Source organism: Mastigoproctus giganteus, chromosome 1 (genome assembly GCF_048544385.1).
Source record: "Mastigoproctus giganteus isolate SK-2022 chromosome 1, ASM4854438v1, whole genome shotgun sequence".
Taxonomy (NCBI): domain Eukaryota; kingdom Metazoa; phylum Arthropoda; class Arachnida; order Uropygi; family Thelyphonidae; genus Mastigoproctus; species Mastigoproctus giganteus.
In genome coordinates this window covers 36655843-36681382 of record NC_143575.1, presented here as the reverse complement: position 1 = coordinate 36681382, position 25540 = coordinate 36655843, and the positions used below count along the sequence as shown (strand labels likewise).

General features: G+C 37.0%; 1 protein-coding gene across 2 annotated transcripts in view; it reads right to left on the bottom strand.

Annotated features, from left to right (window-relative positions):
* REG (proteasome regulator gamma) overlaps window positions 1–25540 on the bottom strand; it is a 260001-nt gene that overhangs the window by 132620 nt on the left and 101841 nt on the right. For both annotated transcript variants that reach the window (XM_090379525.1, XM_090379534.1), the window contains exon 4: window positions 15844–15936. In XM_090379525.1, coding sequence (XP_090235651.1) covers window positions 15844–15936 — 93 coding nt within the window. The remainder of the gene's footprint in view (window positions 1–15843; window positions 15937–25540) is intronic.

Below are 25540 nucleotides of genomic sequence, written 5' to 3'. Positions count from 1 at the left end.
CTATAGGACTGAAGTCAGGTCTGCACTAACCAGTACAGCTTTTTGACACTTGTGTCCTTAAACCAATCTGTTACAATGCAAGCAGTGCGACATGGAGCACTGTTCTGCTAATACAGTGCATAGGCCTACCCCTGATGTGCTCCCACAACGTAGGTAATGAATTACTGTCTAAGATTTCTAGATAGTCCTCAGCATCGATGATTTTGTCCAAAACAACCAATGGTCCCAGGGCCAAACCATGAAAAAAAGCTCCAGAACATCACACTACCTCTGCCAAACTTCATTGTCAGAATAATACAGTCCAGCAAGTAACTTTCTCTGGGTGACCTAGATAGACTTCAGGGATTGTCAGAAAAGTGGCAGCTATGCTTTAATTCAGCAAAATGCAAGGTCTTACAAATAGGGTACAGAAACCCCAAAATAACTTATACACTTGGTGGAGCTGAACTAAAGGAAGTAGTAAAAGAAAGACTTGCGAGTTCACTAAGTATTGCAGACAGGTTGCAAGGATGGCCCATGGTGTTCTTTCGATGATTTATTGAACATTTGCTATTAGAGATAAGGACATCATAATCCCATTATATAAGACTATTGTTAGACCACACTTGGAACACTGTTCAAGTATGGAGACTTGCACCTAAGGAAAGATATCAAGCTTCTTCAAAGGACCCAAACACATGTAACTCGCCTGGTGAGATAGCAAAAAGGGCATCCATATAAGGAAAGATTACGAAGGTGTAGTTTGCACAGCTTGGAAACTAGGCACCTCAGAGGAGACTTGATTGAGGTGTTTAAGGCTCTGAGAGGCATAAGTAAAACGAATGAGGATAAAATTTTCACTGTTATAAATGATTCTAGAAAGAGGGGCCATAAATTCAAGTTACGGGACGAGATTCTTGCAGCCTGTGGTTAACATTGAAGAAATGTGAGTAATATTGAAGTTGAGCCTTAGGAATGACAGACTATTTTGAAGGAAATAAGGCAAAACAGGATTTTTAAAAGTACTGTACTCAAGTTAATTAAATCCCCCCCCCTTCCTCTAGAAGAGAATTAACAGGAATTAGTGTTAAAGAGGCTTGGGAGTGAATATACACAAATAGCTACAAGAATTTGTTGCTATTTTGTATATTCAAGAATTTTCAAAAAGGTTTTATTTTAGCCAGTGAGTTATAAATTACTGGAATAAGTTACCTATATGAGTGGTACAGGCTGACAGTTGGGGGAAATTCAAAGGTCAGCTTGATAAGTTACGAGAGTAATTCAATTATTTGTTATTTGTTTTTTTTTTAGGAGCATTAGCAACTAAGGCCATATTGCTCCTGGAATATATGCGGTGGTCATTCCCTGACCTTTCCGCATTCTCTCTATTTGGTGGTCATGGGCTCGAACCCCGGTCTAATTAAGAAGCGTGTGCTACGCACTGCTGCTCCTGCCCACCTGGCTACGGAGGCACCAAGAGTAATTCAAAAAATAAGTTACACCTGGCAATTATAGCCCAAGAGACATTTATTGAGGTATGTAGCATGCAATAGAAAGCACATTCCTTGCACAACTTTTCCACATAGTCACCGAGTTGGTGTAAACACTTCTTGGAACGTGCGTCCAAACGTTCAATTCCCTGATGATAGAAATCCACTCCTTGGTCATTCAGCCACCGTTGAACTGCTGTTTGCACCTGCTCATTGAAATCGTTGTCCCCCTAGATGTTCTTGCAGCTTGCTGAAGATGTGATAGTCACAAGGCGAAAGACCAGGACTGTACGGTGGATGTTGCCACATCTTCCATCAAAAACTTTGAAGCAAGTGTTGCGTTGTGCATGCATTGTCCGCTGTGGCCTTCCTTTTTGATCATCATCCATCACTTCTGTGTGACCACTTTCAAACTTCTGGCACCAATTCACTATGGCTGCACACCACATTACACTTTCCCAATACACTGCTGTTATTTCATGACAAATCTCAGAACAATTCAGACGTTTCACCCACAGAAATCGTACTGTTCCACGTACCTCGAACTTGGAGTAACATTCTAGCTGACGTGCCATTAGGATGCTTGCTCCTACACAACCATTACCGCTACATCAACAAAATTCACCTACCATGGGGGTGCATGATATGAACTCCATTCCGTGCAGGCGCCACATTTGTTGCACATTTATACCAAGAGATGGCGGCAAGAGGGAAAGCATATTGTTTTTTTTTTTGACTGGTGCAGCATAACCCTTAGGCTTCTTGCACCATATGGCCATTACTAATAATATTCAATCTTCTGGGCTGTAGATAACTCCAACCATCATTTTTTTCTGTTGTTTTCAACAAACTCATACCACAAAGATTTGATGGTGTCATAACCCCACATCCCTCCTATCTTCTGTAAATACACCATATATAGCATAATGAAACTCACTGTCTCCTATTTCCGATTGGTATCCAGTCCTTGTTAGCCCTATATCAAAATTAGTTGTCCTAGCCAAGAGTCGAACTCACTCATTTTATTGACAACACACCTGACAGCAGAATAGATACAACTGAGACCAAGCACTCTTTTGTGTTCTTTACCATCCTAACACATCCTCTGAACGTTAGCTCTCCATTCATTTAAAACTCTTGTCCTCTGATATATCTTTTGAATATATATTAATCCCAGGGGCTCACATCTGGTGAGTATGGGCTTGGCACACCCAGGGTCCTGAGCATGCTCTCTCTCTCTCTCTCTCTCTCTCTCTCTCTCTCTCTCTCTCTCTCTCTCTCTCTCTCTCTCTCTCTCTCTCTCTCTCAGGGTATCTCGGGAATTTTGTTTTGGCTGGTGCAGCATAAGCTTCAGGCTTCCTTGCACCATACAGCTAATAATAATATCAGCAAGGTCTTGAGGAAACACAAGAACTCTTAGGATATGTAAAAGTATCACTTTAATCCATATCTGGTACTAGTAGATAACAGGAATGCAGGAAAAATTCCTATTGTCAGGAAAATGTTTCCTACTTTCCTGGAAATAGCCCAACAAAACTGTCCTTTCAAACCAGAACTCCACACTTTATCATTTTCCACTGAGGCCAAATCAAGAATGAATCATCTGACAAATCTACAGAAACTTGAATCCCTAAAAATCCTCAATTTTATTTGTATCTTGGGCATCTATTCATTTCTTCACCGATTTAATTTCATCTAGAAATGCACAAAGTTTTTTTTGAGTCTGTACCACCCTTGCATCTGGCTCACAGAAGACAATCAATTTAATCAGGATTGCCTTCTGGACTAATAAACAAACATGACAAACTGTAAGGAGATGAACTCACGACTCAGAGGAACTGCTTACAGTTATTCCCAATTGACAATTGAATTTATGACATCTTGTTACAAAGCATTTGAAGTGGTTCTTGCAGCAACTATTATTAATGGTAATAAAAAAATTAGTTTACAAATGAAACTTAGGACTCCAAACTCAGCAAGAAATCTAAGAGAAAACTTAATTACAGAACATAAGTTTTCAAAATTACATAAATAAAAAAAAATTATTACAAAAGATAGTAAACAAAAATTAAGTTACTACCTTAACTCCTAACCCAAGCCTTCTATAATCCACAAGAACAAAGGAATGCTTAGAATCAAGTGTGATTGTTAAGTGCATTTCAATTACTTCTTTACTATTTGACTCTATTTTCCCTGGCAGCAGATGTAAAGCTTACAAATCTGCAATTATCCACTTCACCCTTGTGAACAGAGCTTGTGAATAGAAGACATTTTCACATCTCTGATCGGCAAAGACATTCCCTGAATCCAAGGATATTCTCATTATTTTAGATAAATTTTTTATTGCCCTTTGCTGTTTCATTTAATACAAAGGGTACTAGGAAAGTTTTGCAATATGACGCAACAATGAATCACAGGAAGCTGCTTGTTGCTGCATGTTGAGACATGTTCATACGTGCATAGTAGCCGCTGCACCAAGTCGATGGGCTCAGTTATTCATTAGTAGTGAGAGTGTAAAGTGCTTGCGATGGCATCGTGGTCACGAAATGAGATAAGGACAGTTTTGCGGTATAATTTCGTGCGTGGTTTAACCATAGACCAGTGCTTAGAAGAAATGACTCTTGCACTAGATGATGATTGTCCACATCGTACAACGATATTTAGGTGGTATAGAGAATTCCAAAGGGGAAATTTCACTCTGGAGGATTCTGAGAGGCCGGGAAGGCCACGAATGTCAGTTACGGAGGAAAACGTTACTGCTGTGAGGAAAATGCTTGACGAAAACAGGCGAGTGACCTACCAACAGATAGAGGATACTTTGGGCCTAAATGCACCAGCAATTCGTTCGATTCTGCAAGATCATTTGCACGTGAAGAAACTTTGTTCTCTCTGGGTGCCGCATCAACTGACTGAAGAGCAGATGACACGATGTGTGACTTGGTGCCGGGAGATGTTAAAAAAGTTTGATAAGGGACAATCTCGGTATGTGAACAACATCGTGACAGGTGACGAGACTTGGCTGTACTATTACAATCTGCCGACCAAGGCTCAAAACAAAGTTTGGGTCTTTCATGATGACGACACACCCGTAATTGTCAGAAAATCCCGATCTGTAAAGAAGAAAATGATAGCTGTATTTTTCAAATCGAGTGGAATTGTGGAACGTGTCGTTTTGGACACGCAGAAGACAGCCACAGCTAAGTGGTATACTGAACAATGCCTGCCTAAAGTCATTGGATCTATGAAGAACCTGTGGCCAAAGTCAAGAATGGACACCTGGTACCTCCATCACGATAGTGCTCCAGCTCACCGCGCCAAAGCCTGCACCGAATATTTGACCACGACAGGACTGAAACTTCTCGAGCCCCTCCCTACAGTCCAGACCTTGCTCCCTGCGTCTTTGCACTGTTCCCGCATGTGAAAATGAAGCTAAAAGGGAGGCGGTTTTCCAGTGATGAGGACCTTCTACGGGCTTGAGACGAGTGTGCTTTACTCCCTAGTGAAACTTGGCAGAACTGGTTTAAAGATTGGTTTCGGAGGATGGAGAGGTGTATTGAATGTAGAGGAAATTACTTTGAAAAAATTAAATAAACAAAGCTGTATTGCAAAACTTTCCTAGTACCTTTTGTACATACATCAGAAATCCAGTCTTTTGAAGGTTATACACATAGCCAAGTATTTGGAGGTACAGTAGAGCATCAGTTATCCGGAATAATTAATGTCAGACCTCTTCCAGATAGCAAAATTTTCCGGATAATCGAATGTAAGGTAAAATTAAATCGATTCTGTTATAATGTATTAAGGTAAAAGACTTTAAATATTGTGAAAAAAATGAATTTATTTAATAAAAAAAAATAATAATAATAAATTTGCACATATACATACGTATGAGTATGTATATTTGAATAGGAATTTTAATGCAAATTATGTGGAAAAAATTAAATTTTTTAAATTGTTCAATCATTTTTTGTTTTGTTTGTTGGAACTTTTTTTTTTTTTTTTTTTTTTTGCTGCCTGCAAAATCTCTCAAGTTCCTTAATAATATAAATTTGATTATATCACATTCTTCCTGGTTTTCTGCCGATTTCAGTGCTGTTTCTTTTCGTTTACATTTTACTGAAGGGGAAAAAAAAAAAAAAAAAACATAAAAATAATAAATCGCACAGTTTTGGGCTAATATTATTCTTATCCAATCTGGAGCTAAACTAAACATAATATTAAATGAAGAAAACAAAATATGTCATTGAAAATTGGGTTTATGGAAACTAATGACTAAACTATCACTCGTGGTTTCACTCAAGAAAACCAATTAGTCCTAATCCAACATTTCACAATATATATGGTGTAAAAAAAAAAAGACAAATACTCTCATAGCATAATAAACATTTGTCTCAAATACTACCATTAAAAAAAAAAGAGAGATGAAAAATCAGCCTTTCAAATTATTCCGGATAACCGATGTTCTATTGTGTGTGTGTGTGTGTGTGTGTGTGTGTTAAATTAATTTTAAAATACAGGAACTCCCCGACTCGCATTCCATGGAATGCTACGTAAGTCAGAATTTCCCCCATGCTTGTGCAGCACTCGCAACTGTGCTCGCTGAATTGATTGAATCAAAAAAGAAATGTTCGACGAACATGTGAATAGAATTATTTATTGTATTTATTCAATTTTTTTTTATTTCATACACAGAAAAAAATTACAAAAGCAGCAATTTAAAAAATTTAAAAACTATAAAATTACAAAAAGAGAGAGGAGACAGGCATAACATCAGTAAGTTTTACCTCCCGAGCATCGTTGCCAGAATCAACGTCTTCAGCTGATAAGTACACGCTGCAGAGGATGAGGGCTATGGAGATTTAGAAGGGGTCGGCTAAAGTTCTATAATCTCGTATAAATCTAAAAATTTTCAATTAGGGGAGTAATTGCTAATGTATCTAAGCATAAAAAGGGGAAATATATGAAGAATCCTATAATGTTCTGGATAGAGAAAAGTTAGATTAATAATTATAATCTGTAATCCAAAATGGAGTGAACCAATACTGAAGTGATAAATGATGATCATCATCATCATCATGATTATTTATCACTTCAATATTGGTTCACTCCATTTTGGACTACAGATTATAATTATTAATCAAACTGATAAATGATACAATGTCTTAAATCCAAAGGCAGTTTCAGGTATAAATCCAAAGGTGAAAGGGTGTAGTAAGAATCCAATGAGGAGCAGGCCTGTGTGGGAAACGTTCCTGGTACAAGTGCAGAGTGGCGCGCCCGTTACAGTCTGTAGCTCCATACGCGAGGTGCATGTCAGCCAGTTCAACGTTTGTATACTCGTCCATCCTACTGCCTCGGGAACCGGTTCACAAATGCTGAGTTCCAGCGGGATCGCTGTTCACGCGACTTCCCATTCAATGTCCTCTACAGCATGAAGAAGGCATTTAAGAGCCTGCAATGCTATGTGATTCCGATTCGTCTTTGTGCCCCCTACACCTCCTGCAAGTTTGTTGCACTGGCAATAAATCACCCACAAACACACACACACACACACAACACACACACAACGCACGCACACACACAACACACGCACGCACACACACACACAAAGCCGAACGGACTAGCCGGGTGGTAAAGTTATTGCCCGGCAACCCAACGTTTTCACGGGTTCGACCCCACCAACGGCCACAGAAGCCGATGTGCCAACAAATAACACACACAGACACAAACACAGAGCGCCAGTTATCCGGAATAATTGATGTCAGATCTGGTGGTGTAGTTCAATGATGAAAGAACATGAAATAATTCCAAGGTAACAAATACACACACACACACACACACGTGTGTGTGTGTGTGTGTGTGTGTGTGTGTGTGTGTATTGGAATTGTCTGATAATTAGATTTAAATATTAAATTTTTAAATTGCATAAATGAGGGTATCAGGTGCTATGTTAATGCTATTGTACAATGATAATTAGACACACATGCATGGGTTATATATGTATTATAACTTATTTATATATTATTACTCACACAGAGAGAGAGAGAGCGCGCGCGCACAAAGTCCAATGATGAAAAAACATGAATTCCAACACAGAGAGAGAGAGAGAGAGAGAGAGAGAGAGAGAGAGAGAGAGAGAGAGAGAGAGAGAGAGAGAGAGAGAGAGAGAGAGAGAGAGAGAGAGCGAGCGCATCAGTTATCTGGAAAAATTGATGTCAGATCTGGTGGTGTAGTTCAATGATGAAAGAACATGAAATAATTCCAAGGAAACAAATACACACACACACATACGCATGTGTATATATACATGGTGTCTCAAAGATACTGGTACAAACGTTTAGGGGAGATAGGTAGGTAACATCTAAAGGAATGTGAATCGCATAGCAACCCATAACCAGAAACATCACCGTAAGTCAGTACACGGCGCTGTTTATCTGTTTGCAAGAGGGAAAATTTCTGGTTTACTCATTCAAGCAGTAGTCGCCGCACGAAGAGCATGCATCGATAAACGAACTGTGAGCTGGCAGACATGCACCTAGTGTATGGATTAGCAGAGGGCTATGGACAAGCTGCTCAACGAATTTAGGGAGAACGCTTCCCAGACAGACATGTACCACCAGACCACCGTTTGTTTGCTCGTGTGCATCAAACTTTGTGTGATTATGGGTCATTTAGAGGTAACAGGAGTAGTGCGAGCAGACCACGTTCGACGTGAACTCCCACCATGCAAGAAAGTGTGTTGAATGCCGTCCAGAATAATCCTACTACCAGCACACATGCCGTTGCCTCTGCCTTAGGAGTGTCTTGTTGTAGTGTACAGAATGTCTGGCACAACGATTCCTTACACCCCTTTCATCTCCGAAGGGTTCAGTTACTGCTTCCCCAAGATCATCCTGCATGTGTGGCTTTTGCGCAGTGGTTCCTCCAAGAAAGTGTTCAAGACTTGAATTTTCCAGCCTATGTTTTGTTCATGGATGAGGCTTATTTCACTCAGGAAGGCTTATTTAATCAGCACAATGCTCATGTGTGGGCTCATGAAAACCCACGCGATGTGCGCCCCCATGTGGCACAACATCGCTTCGCAATAAATGTGTGGGCAGGTATTGTCGGTGACTGCTTAGTTGGCCCATACCTGTTACCATCCCGCATTAACTCCGCTAAATATTGGATCTTTCTTGAACAAGTTCTGCCAGGGTTACTTGACGATGTTCCAGCAAATGTGAGACGTAACATTTGGTTTCAATATGACGGGGCACCTGCACATTATGGAAGGTGTGTTCGTGACCATTTGAACAGGTGTTTTGGGCACCGATGGATTGGCCGTGGTGGACCCGTTGCCTGGCCCCCACGGTCACCTGATTTATCGAGCCTTGATTTCTTTCTGTGGGGACCCTCAAATCTATCGTGTACGAATCGCCTGTGGAGACAGAAATGGATCTCGCGGTGAGACTCGTCTGACCTGCTGCTACTGTCAAAGAAACTCCAGGTGTGTTCAACCGTGTCCGCCAATCCATGCTGCATCGGTGTCACGCATGCATCGTGTCTCATGGTGGATCCTTTGAGCATCTGTTGTAACATCATGAAATGCATCCATCTCGTACTTCATTGTTAATATTATGTCAAATAAATGTTTGCCACTAATTACTGTCTTGTGCCTCTGCTACTACTTTCCCGTGACGTTTCCAGTTATGGGCTTCTATGTGATTCACATTACTTTAGACGTTACCTACATCCCCTAAATGTTTGTACCAATATTTTTGAGACACCCTGTATATATATGCATGCACACACACACACAGTTATCTAGAATAATTGATGTCAGATCTCTTCCGGATAGCCAAATTTTCTGGATATTCAAACGTAGGTAAGATTAAATTTATTTAATCTTACCTTATGATTAAATTAAATAATTAAGATTAATTAAATAAAAAAATAAATACAGTATATACAAATCAGGAAAATTAGAAAGATTTTTAAATGCTCTTGGTTTTTTCAACTTACTGATAATAAACACAGACAATCTGTGCATCCCAGTAGCATTTGCATACAGCAATTCTAACTCTTTTCTCACCTTAAAACCTAGTGCAGGCATTTCTCTTTTAGTGGCTAGGGATTTTCTCAGTAATGCTTTCCATAATAAGCCCATCTCATCAACGTTATAAACATTTCTTTCTCTTAATTTGCTATAACTGAAGCAAACTTACCTTTAAAGGACACGGCTGCCAATTCATCTGCAGAAAGTTTCTCGCCTTGAATTTCTAGTTCCCTTATTCCATGTCTCAGTTTAAAGTTTTTCAGCCAACCTGCACTTGCCTTAAAATTTTCATTACTTCTTAATTTTCAATTAAAATTTAATGCTTTTTCACACATTGGGCCAGACACTGGTTCACCTAAACTTCACTTCTGAAGAAACCACACATAAAGTGCACCCTCTAAAGTGGCATTTTCAGGTTTCAACATTGTCTTTTACCTGCTAGATCCTCCTTCATATCCATAATCGACACAAATTCTGTTACAGCAATGGAATTTTTCTTGATGTCATAAATTATTGAAGTCCTCAGCATTAAACTTTTTGGAGACATTTCCTAAATTTTCACCTTTTGTAATTCTAACAATTTCCGTTTTGTTGCAATTTTAAAACTGTGGGTGTTCTTTTTGTTCACATTTTAATGTTAAAAAAAAAAAAAAAAAAAAAAAAAAATCTATATATATATATATATATATATATATATATATATATATATATATATATGCAGTTTCAGGCCAATATTATTCTTCCCGAATCTGGAGCTATACTAATCTGAAATCTGAGAAAACCCAGTAGTCTCTGTGATATTTTTATACGGCACATTTCTGAAGGCCACAGAATTCTAGAGGGCACAACCATAAGACAATAAAAACAATTTGCAGTTTTCAGTTAATTGGACTTCTTGTTTGTACAATCTGTTATAAAATGGGTAGTAAACACTATCTTTTGCTTATTAGAATCAAAATTCTAATTTGCAAACGTGATCATTATAACCGGCACTTGCTGTACTACTGTTAATAAAAAAAAAAAAAAAAAAAGAAAGATCAGTCTTTCAAATTATTCAGGATAAATGACTTCCGGATAACCGACGTTTTACTGTAATTCATTATTCACTAGATAATATAGTAGTGCTGATCTATATAATCATCACAGAATAATAGTTTCCAGCATTAAGCCAAAAAGTTAACTTTTACTGCCAAGACTAGCACAGTGGGTAACTCTTGCCAAATAAAAAGGCCAAGGGTTCAAATACCACCTACAGTATAGGTGTGCAATTATACAATTATTTTAATATGAGGGATAAATATCACAAATAGTGCAATATTATTTCAGCAATTGAATCATCTTAAAAACTAAATACATACTATTGTACTATTAAATACTATACCATGCACTGGTGCTGAATGTCTTGCGAAATGAATGATTTTATAATATGCAAATACATGGTAAAAATGACAGTCCAGGAAATATGAAAAATAGAAACTGTTTGGAAATTATTAATAGAACATAATGCTGAAATTTGATATATTTCTGATATCCCCATCCCTAAATTGATGCTTTACAGGTGACTACAGATGCAAAATATTTATTCAGTTTATCCACAACCTGAACAGGATCATCAATAGTATGAGTCACATCCAGTGGACCAATGTGATTCATCCCTTTCCTTCTAGTGTTAGCACGAGAAAAGAATTTTTTGCCCCTTCCCCCTCTCTTTTGTACTCTTAGCATACCTTACCCACTATGTAATTTGATTACAAACTAATTTACACTTACAGGTAGGATTGTGTCACATAACAATTATAATCATTCCTTATTTTTTTTTCTTCCTACCAATAAAATCATAGGCTGAACTGAACAATACCTCTTAGTCAGTACATAAACCATAAGGTGCACTTAGATGGTGCTACTTTTCTTGCATTATGTTACATGCCATTGGTCGCTGGGAATTAAACTTTTGCAAAAAACAAAATTCCTTCTCCCCTGACAATAATTATTTCTTTGAATAAATCCCAGAACAATACACTATGACCACTAAAATCTACATACCCTTTACTTGAAGATTCTTAGAACATGATTAGTCACTACTAATAACCATATTAAAAATGTCAATTCTCTTGTTGCTTCCTAACATGCTGATATAAAGAAGTCATCTAGCAAATGCAGAATGTTTTTGTTATGTGAGCTGCCAATCAATATCTTGCAAGTTAAAGTATGTGTGTGTGTGTGTGTGTGTGTGTGTGTGTGTGCGTGCAAACAAGAGGTTAAAAGTTAGTGAAATAAATGTTGACATTATAGCACAAATTAATTTGAAATATATAAATTCTCAAACAAAAAAAAAAAGCTACATCACTTAGCTCTCAGGGAGGGAACAATAATTCAATTCATGAGATTATTATTCCCTCCCCCGAGGCAGATGTACTATCTAATTGCAGTTGTGATCGAAATACCTATTTAATAAACTTATTGCAACATTTAAAGGAGTTGATATTTAAAAAAAAAGTCCCTAAACTACCAATAATAAGAAAGGGAGATTCCCTCTCCAGATCAGGGGGCATATCAGTTTTTAAATTCTACACAGTGGGATCAACTGATGATGTTACCAATGGTGAGTCTTCAGGAACTTAATCTCAGAGGCTACTAGGCTTTTAATATACCAATTAGAAATACTGTTCAAGGTTTGTTGTTGTTGTTTTGGTTTTTAGGAGCATTAGCAACTAAGGCTTTCTGCTTCCTCCGAATTTGGTGGTCACGGGCTCGAACCCAGGTCTAATCAAGAAATGTGTGCTACGCACAGCTGCTCCTGCACACCTGGCAACAGAGGCGCCTGTTCAAGGTTTGGGCCTAAATGGATGTCAGATGAATTAATGACGCTTGTAGCAGAGAAGAAAAATGCATGGGATGCATATAAATTATCAGGCAACACAGAAGCCTATGGCAGATATAAGCTAGACTGTAATCAAGTCACAAAGGAGGTTAGGCAGGTGAAGGCAGATTACAAGAAATCTTTGGCAAAGGATGCAAATAAAAACAAAAACATAGATGATTTGACTACTGATGTTCATGCTCAGGTAGCTGATAAACTGAATGAGTATTTTGCATCTACATTCACACAAGGAGTTATTCAAGGAGGGAAATGCCAGAAGCTTATCGAACTCTAACAGGGAGCTAAGTGATTTTGTAAAAACTGACAGCGAAGTGGAGGAGAAATTGTTGGAGTTAAATGTAAGGAAGGCACCTGGGGTGGATGGGAACTATCCAGTTATATTAAAGAAGGCAGCAAAGGAAGTAAGCAAACCCTTAGCCATAATTATGAGAGCTTCCTTGGACTTAGGCGAGGTCCCATGGACTGGAGGTGTGCAAATGTATCACCAATTCACAAAGGGAGTTCAAAAGGTGACACAAGCAACTATAGACCTGGTACTTTAAGTTGTGTCCTGGGGAAAATAGAGTCACTGGTTAAAGAAGCATTGCAGGATCATCTAGTCAAGACTTTGGTAGTCATTAAGACACAGCAAGAGTTTGTTAAAAGGAACTGGATGCAAAAAATAATTTTGATATCATATACTTGGATTTCAGGAAAGCTTTTGATACTGTTGCACATGGAAGACTGCTTTATAAATTGAAGTGGTATGACATTAAGGGCAAGTTGTTACAATGGATAAAGGGATGGTTGAGTGGGAGACAACAGAGAGAAGTAATCAATGGACACTGCTCTTTGTAGACTAATGTTATTAGTGGAGTTCCCCAAAGTTCAGTGCTGGGCCCATTGTTGTTTTCTGTATTCAATGATATTGATGAGAGTATATCAGCCTAAATGTCCAAGTTTGCAGATGATAGAAAGGTCGGCAGGGTTGTTAATGAGAGTAAAGACAGTATGCTACTTCAACTGGATCTAGATAAGTTGGGAAAATGGGCTGAGAACTGGCAACTGAAGTTTAACATTGACAAATGCAAAGTACTGCATATGGGTAGCAGTAACCCAAGCAAAACATACCATCAGTGTGGTACTACACTCAGGGAAGTGGAGAGTGAAAAACTTTGGGGTAATTGTGTAGTCAGATATGAAGTTCGCTGAGCAGTGCAGATGGGCTGCCAGAGCAGGTCATGGAGTCTTGTCAATGATATATAGGAATTTTGCTAGCAGGCACAAGAAGGTGATTATCCCATTGTATAAGGGAACGGTCAGACCACACCTTGAATACTGTATACAGGCCTGGAAGCCTTATTTTAGAAAGGATGTAGAGTTGCTAGAACAAGTACACAGAAGGGCAATAAGATTGGTAAAGGAAACAAAGGGGTGTTCTTACCAAGGTAGACTTAAGTTCTGCAAATTGCAGCACCTGGAGAATAGGCACATGCGAGGTGATAAGGCCTTGAACAGTAGAGCAAGCTCAATGCTGATGGAACTCTTCCTCTTGCTCAGATTATGAACCTGAGGGTGCATAGATTGAAACTGAGGAAAGGCAGTTGAACAGATGTGCGGAAATTTGCCTTTAGCCAGCAGATAGTTGATTGCTGGAACAGACTTCCGTCTCTTGTTGTGGAAGTTGATAACTTAAATAAATTTAAAGCTGAACTGGATAAGAATTTGGAACGAATAGATGAGTGAAATGGGAGGGGTTTTTTTGGCTGATGCTGCATAAGCTTGCTTTCTTGCATCGTATGCTTCTGCTAATATTTTTGAATTAAAGGATGGTTACAGGATAGATGTGCAGAAATTTGCTTTAAGCCATAGGGTAGTTGATTGTTGTAGCATACTTCCATTTGGTGTTGTGGAAGTGGGTAGTCTGAATAAATTTAAGAAGGAATTAGACATATTATTAGAAGGTACAGATAGGTGATGTGGGACGAGTTATTTTTTTTGTTGCTTATTTACTCTTTTAACTGATGCTGTATAAACTTGCTTCCTTGGAACATTTGCCAATATTAATACTAATAATGGCATTGCAAATTATGTGAATGCTGGGCTCAGGCTCTCTCCAGAAGGATATTAATCATCAGTGGAAAAGCACAGCTTATAATAATTTGAGTTGCAGGATGACCAATCAACAAAACTGCAGTCATGATACGCTCTTAAAATTGACCAAAGTCACAACAGGCAGGAGGGAACAAGTCTCTCTTCCCTTGTCAGAATTATCCCCTTGCTGCTGCTATTAAGATGAACATGGTCACCCCTGCATTCCAGGCATGACCTGGCTCCCAATATTTCTCATTTAGCTAGATACGCAAGACCTACCCTGATGACTAGCAAGTCTGCTGGTAAGTTCCCCACAGCCAGACCTGTTTTGCTTCTGTGGACACAGTCCTGTAGGCAAATATTATATCTTGGAGGGGAAATCTGAGCTGTTAGCACACAATTTTTAACAGCCATAAAATGGGAATAAATGAGCATTCATACATCTTATTAACATTTTGGCCTTTTAAGCTCCCATACAATTCTAATCACTCTTTGGAGTCTGGCATACAGGGACTTGATCTTATTTTTAATATACAGCCCTGTTATATAAAGAATAATCTTTCCTCCAGGCATAACCCCAGGTCTTAGCAATTCAACCCCACCACACAAACCAACGCATCCTTACTGCTCTGAGTCAGCTCTGCTCCTCTGATTAGAAGCCTAATTTTAGTTATAAATTATACCTACATTACTATACTTCGATACACTACCACAGTAACACTATGCCACATACAAGTAAAATATTCCTAGCTGTTATAGCAATATATATATATATATATATATGTGTGTGTGGTATGTTAAATTTATGCAATGCTTATATTAACTGTACACTTAGAGAATTATAGTATAAAACAGAGCTACAATGCTCAATACATTCTACATTGTATTTCAATATTTGTAGAAGAATAAGAGAAATTTACCTGAACATGGTACACAGAACACTTCCATATGACACTCTCCAGAAATTAAAACAAACATAAAATTAATGCAAAATGATTACAGTACTCATTTAAAATTTTTTAAAAAGTTTAACGTAAATTTTCGTTTTTGCAAAATTTATATTAAACTTTCAATTTTTTTAAAATTTAATTGATTACTGTATCATTTTACGTTAATTTTATATTCGTTTTAATTTCTGGAGAGTGTCTTATGGAAGTGTTCTACATAACATATTGAGATAAATTTCTCTTATTCTTTTACAAATACACTTAGAGAATTATGTAGAAGAAAATATCAGAGAATATTAAAACAAGATGATGGATAACACAATGACCAATTACCTACTGATATTTTCATTTCTCTCTGATTCAGAAAAGATTTCTATAGTCACAAGCAAGATTAAGATCACTTTCATAAAACTAGATAAACAACAACAAAAAACTTACTTCTTCAGCATCATGATTAATTAATGGAGCTTCAGGTACTGGAATGTTTAGCTCACACCGTAAGGAAGAAAGCTCTGCTTTAAATTTGTCTGTCTAAATGGAAAATCCAAGGCAAACAAACATAAAAAAAAACACACTTTAAGTATAATGTAAAAAAGGTGGATAAGGTCTAAAATGAAAATTAGAAAAAAAAAATGCATGGGACAGGGATATGCTCATGAATTGCATTCGCTTCTCTAAACAATAACTGATATCACACAATTATATTAATAATTACAATACTGTTCAAAAAAAGAAAAGCACATAAGACATAACCTGATGATAACTTACTAATTTAAGAATGCCATGCATTCTGGAGTAGTTGATAAATAAATGCTAACTGGGAGAAATTTTCTAAAACAGGGGTAGAGAACCTATAGCTTTAGGGCAACATATAATACTCAGTATGTCCTTTTTTTTTTTTTTTTTAAGTGCATTAGCATCAGTGGTGTAACTATGCCAATGCATAGGAACAGTGGGTCCCAATCCATTGGGACCCACTGTCCACCTGCCTGAAACAGGAAAAAATTTAATTGAGTAAAACTATGTTTTTACTCAATTAAAAAAAAGTCCCTGGCTGCTTTGCAGTTCCTGTTTCATAGGAGCTGATTTGGCCATCATGGCAAGCAACGCAACTCTGAACTCTAGCATCCCTCTCTCAACCTCATTCCATAGAATGGTAGTGCTGATTGGTTCATCGTAGAAAGCAACAACTCTGAACTCTAGCACCCCTCTCCCAACTTTATTTCACAGTAAGGTAGTGGGATTCATGATTTGCACTCAACGTAGTATGTTTATATAAGCTGTTTTTCTTTATACAGGGTGTTTCAAAAGTGATGGTCAATAATTTAAAGGTGAACTGTACAGACTACAATATGCAAAAAAAGTCTAGTAAACATGGGTCCATAAATGATTCATTTTCGAGATATTGCACATTTCTAGTTGGGATCCACCACTGACAAGGTGAACCGTACAGAGTTGGGACCCACTACTAAGTTGTTTGTTTTGGTTAGGTTAGGTTCATTCTTTCCCTTTCCCCTCTTTCAATGCTCTGAGACGTAGCAGGCATACTAGTATTGTACTTGTTAAAGGATAGTCAACATGGAAAGAGGTTACAGCAACAAAGAGTATACGGACATGCACTTCATGTATGGTAAAGCCAACGGCAGTGCACTCTATGCTGCATGTTTGTACCAAGAAGCATTTCCCCACTGAAGGCAGCCTAACAGGTGCAAATTCATCAGGGTATATCAATGCCTTAGGGAACATGGTCTTTGCACATGGAGTACGAGCAGGTAGGCCCAAAAGCATAACACCTGATGTTGAGGAAAGGATGTTAGAAAGAATAGGACAAAATCCAGGAATTTCGACAAGGAGGGTTGCTCTGCAAGAGATTGTACTGAGCCACAGCAGTGTGTGGCGAATTTTACATCGCCGATTACTGTACCTCTACCATATCCAGCGTGTCCTGAACCCCCAAATTTTAAACATTTTGTTCACTGACGAAGCTGGGTTTACTCATGATGGTATTTTTAATTTTCATAACTGTCACGTTTGGTCTGACGAAAATCCTATTGTAATTCACGAGTCATGACATCAGCAACGTTTCTCGTTGAATGTATGGGCAGGACTACTAGGAGACCGTCTAATTGGACCACGTTTTCTGCCAAACAGGCTAACAGGAGAGATGTACCTTCAGTTCCTGCAGATTGTTCTTCCGGGCCTCCTTTGATGATGACAATTTTCCACTTCAATGCCAGAACATGTGGTTTATGAATGATGATGGTGCACCAGCATATTTTGCTCGAGCTGTGACTCTGTATCTAACTAGAAGGTATATTCAATGGTGGATAGGTAGAGGTGAGCCTGTAATGTCGCCTCCCAGATCACCAGACTTAAATCCTATGGATTTAAGTGTCTGAGGTCATGTAAAAAGCTTGGTTCTTCAAACAGGCCTCTGAGGTTGGGTATATTCATATTGCAGTTTTAAGTGTTTTTCTTTTTTTTTTTTTTTTTACCGCACAATTGGATGGCCATTCCTGTATTTACAATAAATTATATTTAAACTTTACAACTAAAATATATGAAATATACATATAAAATATACATTAAAATATACTGGGTTAAGAACAATAAAATACATTAAAATATACTAAATTAAAAGCGATAAAACCATAAAACTACAATATAAAAAGCTTGGTGTACACCTCTGACATTAACACAGTTCAGGAATAGCAGCATCGGGTTGAAAGTGCCTTTCAGCAAATCAGAAATTACCCAGGAATGCCTGAGAGGATTCACAACTCAATGCAGACAAGACTACAAAAGCTGCGTATGGATGCAAGGACAGCATTTTGAACACCTTTTGTAACATCTTGTAACATGTAAAATCTGTAAAATTTTCAACACCACAGGATTTTACAGATGTAATATCCTGTGGTGTTGAAAACAAAAACTAAAAATGTATTATCTTATGTTTAATAAAACCACCCTTAGCAAAGGATTCACAGCCTTTTGCTAAACTAGTGCTCCCACAGTCAGTAGTGGATCTTAACAGAAAATGTGCATTATCTCGAAAACGGTTCATTTGCAGCCTGCTGTTCAACTGTGACTTTGCTTATTTTAGTTTGTACTTTTCACCTTTAAATTATTGACCATCATTTTTGAAACACCCTGTATAAACAACGGCGAAGAAATAATCACTTAGTCCAAGGTGCCAAAAAGGGGAAAGCAATTAACCCAATTGGGGTACGTTAATGACACTGCTGTTTGTTTTAGTTAGATCTAAATCAAAACTAAAGTATCTGAAGGTTGTGGTTTACTTTCCCCCAATCGCCTCATGACATTATAACTCACATGGTAGTGTGCATCCATTTTTAAAACAGTAATGGATCAGCGTTAGTGGTGGTAAAGTGTAGGTTACTGAGATTAGGAGTAATGCATTCTGCTAAATAACAGCTGACAACATAACCAAAGTATGCTGTGCTGAAAGTCTATAAGTGTAATTTTAGATTTATGCTAATATTCAGTGTTTTGTTTTTCGTTAGCATTGTTATTTAGTTCAGTATCATTAACATAGAGAAAAAGCATAAAAGTAGTGCTTTTAAGGAAAATAAAACATGCTGCTGATGAAACTAACAAAAGTTAAAAAATATTCCAAAATTGACTTTTTATTTCGTTCATCCAGAAACAAAATTAACATCAACGACAAGTCAATCTACAGCTTTTGACATCGACCAAATGAAAAAGAGCCATCACTTGAGGTGGAGCAAGAAATGACATTCAAAAAACACCTGAAGAATCCTCAAGTAGACCATCTCACTCCACTCTAGAAGAAAATGAAATTTTTCAATGTTGAAAGAAACTGAAAATATCAATTTCGAAAATCATAAAAAGAGAATTATCCCACCGACACTACAAACTATCCAGAGAATTTAACAGCAGATATGAAGAAATTTATTATAAAATACGGTGCTTGCAAGCCAAAAGGACTATTTCTGAAAAATAACAAAAGATCATTTTCGGTAAAATATTACTCAATCACTAGTAAACCTGGATTAAAAATGAACAGACAATGGTTGTGCTACTTCAAAAAACTGGATTCCATATATTGCGAGCCATGCCGGATGTTTTCTGGAAGTAGATGTAATTGGACGAAAAGCAACAATGATTGGAAAAATTTGGCTACTAAAATTTAAGGACCATGAATATAGCTGTAAGAAAGTAGAGGCATGCATTGTGAAAGAAACATGGAAAATAAATACAGGCTTTGATAGTATTATGGAAGAAAATTTGCATGAACAATGTAATTTTTGGAGAAAAATTACATTGTAAAAAATTACGGGTGATTAAAATAATCCTAAAATTCAAAAATATTTCTTGGCTAAATTATGCCTAAGAGTATGAAAGGTTTGTTTATGCATGGTTACTGCACTTGCATCATTTCTACTACCCAGGTAGTATTGAATGGATCGTTTAATTATATCTCATATGTGAATAAACCTTCATCAGTGGTTGAGGTATTGGTCTACCTTGAATAAGTAATGCTCCACCAGTGGAAAAGACCAATGTTACTTATTCTTGGCGGATATCACCACCCAGATGAAAGCAATCTGGATTAAAAATAATATTGAAAATTTTGATTTTGTTTAACCACCGTACTGATAGAAAAAATCTTGTCAAGCATTAATTCAACACCAACGAATATGGATATTGGTCAAGCTGCATGGGCATAGAAACATCGTATAATCAAGTGAAAAAAATTAAGAAATTAATTTGAAAATACCGTCAAGAAAGCATCTATTGCACATACCTTGTCAATTTGCAAATATTTAAATTAAATTTAATTTAAATAAAAATTTAAATTAAGATTTTTTTTATCATGTAATTGACTTAATGACAACAGACTGCACAAAAGGTTTCAAGGACTACAGTTTCTGACTTGTTTGCATTTCTTACTCCAACTCAATCCAAATGAATGACAATTCGGTTACAAAAAAAGCAGAGAAGGTGCAAAAGAAATTTTCAAGTGACTTTTCAAAACCAATTTCAATGCAATTACTACTTTGCGTAGCAAAGTTACTAAAAAGTGAAATTTGCAAAAATTAAAACTATTCACGAATTTGCAGAATTACTCACCATCAAGTACTAACTACTATATGAGTGTTACTTTTTCGGAAATGTGCTCTTATTGATATTATTTTTGACAATTCCGGTTACTGCACCAACCATGGAAAGCTCTTTCTTGAAAATAAGATTAATTAAAGAATTATTTGAGAAACACCATGGGCCAATGACATCAATAGCACTGCTTAGCATAGAAGCATAAGAAGCTGAAACAATGGAAGTTTCTAAATTAATTAATGACTTTGCCAATGCCAAATCTAGAAGAAAACTATTCTTAAATCAGACAAGTCAAAACAGGCACTTCCCAGCTTATAATACTCGACTTATGGAAATTCGATTTTTCATAAGTTTTTGCCAGCTGGTGCAAACTTAAAAAAATCGTGGAAACGTATTTTGAATCATATAGGAATAAATGGAGGTATCGTGAAAATATCGTAACGTGAATCCAGTAACAGATTCTTTTTTTTGGTAATTCATTCCAAGACCTCGGAAGTTGAAATTTTTGCTATATAATTAAGCTATTTATCTCTCTAAAAGGTCATTTTTATAATGGAAATTGCACTACACTTTCATCGTTATAAGAATCAATTTTGAATGCCTATGTGATATTTTCCTAGAACACATTTCTGGAGGTCACTATCAAAAAACAATAAAACCAATTTGCACTTTACAGTTTATTGGGCTTTTCTGTTAGTGCAATCTATTATAAACGGGGTAGTAAACTCAATCTTATCGCATATGTGATAATACCAATAACTGTAATTCTGCGGGGTTTTTTTACGTTACAGTATTATGGTGCAATGAGTTCCCCTTTACTGAAATCTTCAATCATATAAAAAACAAATTTTCGGAATCTTATCTTCATTCCTATTTACTTATTAAAACAGTGAAGGGAAAGGGACCAACAAAGTGCAAGTGCTAGGAAACGAAACAAAATTGATTTAGAAATGAAGATGATTAAGAAGTACGAAGCAGAACAAAGTTTGTCATCTATTGCACAGGAATTAGGTCTCACTGCTTCTGAATACTATTTCAAAGGACTGTGCGCATATAAAAGAACATGCTAAAGAATCAATGCATTTAAGTTCAACAGTGATCACAAAGCAGCATTCAGGTGCTATATCGAAGATGGAAAAGCTATTAATAACATGGATGGAAAATCAGATTCAGAAACAAGTGCTGCTGAGTCTAATGGCCATTCAAGCAAAAGCAAGAAGTATTTATGAAAATAACAATAAGTATGGTAAACCCCAAGCCAATTTCGTGGCAAGCAATGGGTGGTTTAATAGATTCAAGCATCATGCTGGTTTCCAAAACATTAAAGCATGTGGTGAATTCGCCAGTGCTGATTCTAAAGCTGCAGAGAAATTGTGATGTGTTGGAAAAAGCCTCTTCTAAATCTCCGCAACCCTCAACTTTCACAACGGTGTGCTTATTAGCTGGAGAGTTAATTCTGGCAATGATACTCAAAAGGTAAAACTTGCTAACATTATGCCTGTCTCCTCTCTCTTTTTGTAATTTTTCCTGAATATGAATATGAGATTCCTGAAAAAAAAATTGAATAAATGTTCCTATTTACATTTTCATCAAACATTTTTTTGCTTCAATCAAATTCAGTGTGAATAGTGGGGAGTGCTGCATAAGCATTTAGCAAAGACTTACGCAGAGTTCTGCGGAACGCAACCCTTACGTAAGCCGGGGAGTGGCTGTATATCACTTCATTTAAATTTCAGAATTTAATATTATATTTGTTTTTATATTGTATTAATAAAGATTTTAAATACGCGTTTACCGTTGTATTGCAATTTTGTATTTTTACCAAAACTTAAGTGATCAGATGTCCTGGATTTAAGTTGTTTCCCCGCATTGTAAACTGTCGTGGAAAATGTTCTGGATTGGCCATGTAGCCAATCCAGAACATTTTCCATACTTAATGGCAGACAAAATATAAAGCGTTTAGGGCTGAAGCCTCAAGCTATGGAAAAGTCTAGACTATGTATAGGTATAGTGCGAAAGCATCAATAATACATAGCCAAATCTGAATTAACAGAATGTTAGCAAAACGGCATCGTTTTAAGTTATATCTTGTATTGTGAATACCTTCACAACGACTTGCCATGATATTGCACTACTTCGAATAAGTACCGCTTCACCTGAGGAGAAGACTAATGTTACTTATTCTCAGATGGATACCACCACCCAGAGGGCACAGTTTCAGGGCTATTTGGTCCTTCTTTGGTGAGTGGGTAGGTACCCGAGTGATGCAATGATGGCAAAAACAGTTATGAAGTATAACTCCACAATGAGAGATGCTTGATGGTGTATGATGTGTTTAGACTATAAAGCATTTAGGGCTGAAGCCTCAAGCTACCCACCCACCAAAGAAGGGCCAAACAGCCCTGAAACGGTGCCGCCTGGGTGGTGATATCCACCTGAGAATAAGTAACATCAGTCTTCTCCTCAGGTGAAGCGTTACTTATTTGAAGTAGTGCAATATCATGGCAACTCTTTGTGAAGGTATTCACAATATGAGATAACTTAAAACGATGCCGTTTTGCTAATATTCTGTTAATGCTTTCGCACTATACGTATACGTGGCAGACATAATGCAAGTAATTTTCATTGTTTGCCAGGAACCAGTAGTGCAACGGAAAGTGTTTTTTCAGTAGTAAATAAATTGTGGATATCAGAAAATACACAACTAACCATAGAAATGCTGAAAGCAATACAAGTTAAGTGCAATTTTGCAAATTCTTGTGAAGAATTTTACAAAAAATTAGCAAATAACGAAAAACTAAGAAAAATTCACTCTGTAGAAAATATATTTAATTATATTATATATATTTCTATTGTTTTTAATGTTAAAAGTAGGTATTTTTATTATCGTTTCACAGAAATACCTATATTAATAGGTATTTCTGTGAAATAAAACAAATATGTGAAAAAAACCCAAATATAGGTTATATATATATACATTTTTTTAAAGGGTGATATTTTATTTTATAAGTTTAGTTCAAAGAAGTATACGTATTTAATTTACATTTTGTATGTGAATATTGTTTTCTATAAAATTTTTTAAAAATGTGTATATTGTTTTTTTTTTTTGGGGGGGGGGGGTGTAAATCAATGTTCCGCATTGGAATACTAAGGATCTGGTCACTTTAACCAAAACAAATATTGGTGGGGGGGGGGGGTTTCCCCACATTAAACTTTGCATTGGGGCCCACTTTTTCTAGTTACACCGCTAATTAGCATATATGCATTAAGTGCCTATTGTCGTCACCACGCCCACTAGTTTTCCTACATGTAATAACTTGATTCACAGTACGTGGATTTTCGTTATATTTTCTATTTGGACCTTTTAGAAAGATTTGTCGAGCTATCCCAAATTTCATAAAAATTACATCAATAAAAATCTGGCAATTATTTGTTTACCCCCATACATACCATATAGGCTATTCTACAGAACATTGTAAATGAAAGGAGTCATGCTGTGAATGTTCACCTTTTCTCAGCTGGTGACCAAGATAGACACTATTTTAGAAGAGTGGGCCACAGAAATTATAATATAGGTTAGTGCAGTGTTATTCACATCTGTTGTTATTTGATTTTTAGAAGCATTAGCAACTAAGGCCATATTGCTCCAGGGATATGCAGTGGTCATTCCCTGATCTTTCCGCATCCTCCGTATTTGGTGGTCATGGACTTGAACCCTGGTCTAATCAAGAAGCAGGGCGCTACGCAATGCAGTAGACTACCTGGTCTACCTGGTAGTCTACTGCATTGCTGCTCCTGACTACCTGGCTACGGAGGCGTTGTGTTACCACATCTGTCGGTTTACATTTGCTCCATGGTGTATTAGCTACCTTATAAGCAAATTTATACTGCAAGCATGTATTATTAAAGATGTATGAATGTTGTTTGTTGCTATGCACTGATTGGAGGAATGAATGGGCAATGCAGTACATGCACAGAAATGAAATGGTCTTGTTTCATGCATAAAGTCATTGCCTTTTGCTTTTTTAAAAAAAACTGCTAGGGGGTTTGCCCCCTGTTCGCCCACCCCTGTGCACACTTTTCTACATAAAATGTAGAGACATACAGAGTAAGTCAAATCTTTTCTACGTAAAAGACACCTGTCGAAACGCACTGGTCGATATATAATCAGGAAATGACCTGTGTAATTTTTACCTGTGCATTTATAGTGCACGGCATTCTCAAGGTCGAATAAATATCACAGTAAAATTCCAGAATGGTGTGCACCCTCCAACATGGTGGCAAGCAAAACAGTGGGAAAGCAGTGATTGACAAGTTGTGACTACCATATTTCAACAAATGGACAGGAACAAAGCAGTGACTGGCAGATGCCACTGCTTTCCCCACCCACTGTCCTCTTAGGTTGATATGCCTAGGGTGTTTTTTTCCCCACATTTGCAGGTTTTTAATCGGGAACTCATTTTCCCATTTTAAAATAGCGAGATACCGGGATAAACACCATACCTAAGCTAAGCCCCTCCTCCTCAATGACACAAAACAATCAGAAAAGGGAGGTGCCTTTACCTGTCAATTATTGCCATCTTCCTCGCTTTCATCGAAGTACCTGCCGGTGTATACTATACTGGACTTCAGCCAATATCACTATGTAATTATTTACCTGCGTTTACATAGGTCACTTAGGAAAAGGTCTTTTGCTTTGGTTTCCATAATACATGAGGAATATTGTTGCATCCGAAAGAGCAAGAATCAAATATTTAACTGAAATATTTACAAATACTAAACTACAGTATTTACAAATATAGAATATTCATTAATATACAAAAACATTACAACAGAACATGAAACATTAGACAGTGAATAACAGGCATGAAGTTGGTGAACTTTATGGAAGCAGTTGTCAATAATTAATTGCATTTGTTGAAGTGACGTAATTGCCTTGCCTTCTTCTCCCATTGGCTCGAATAAATATCACTAGGAGGAAAATTTAATGCATAGATAGATAATTATTACTATTTGCTAATGTGTCTGAAATGTA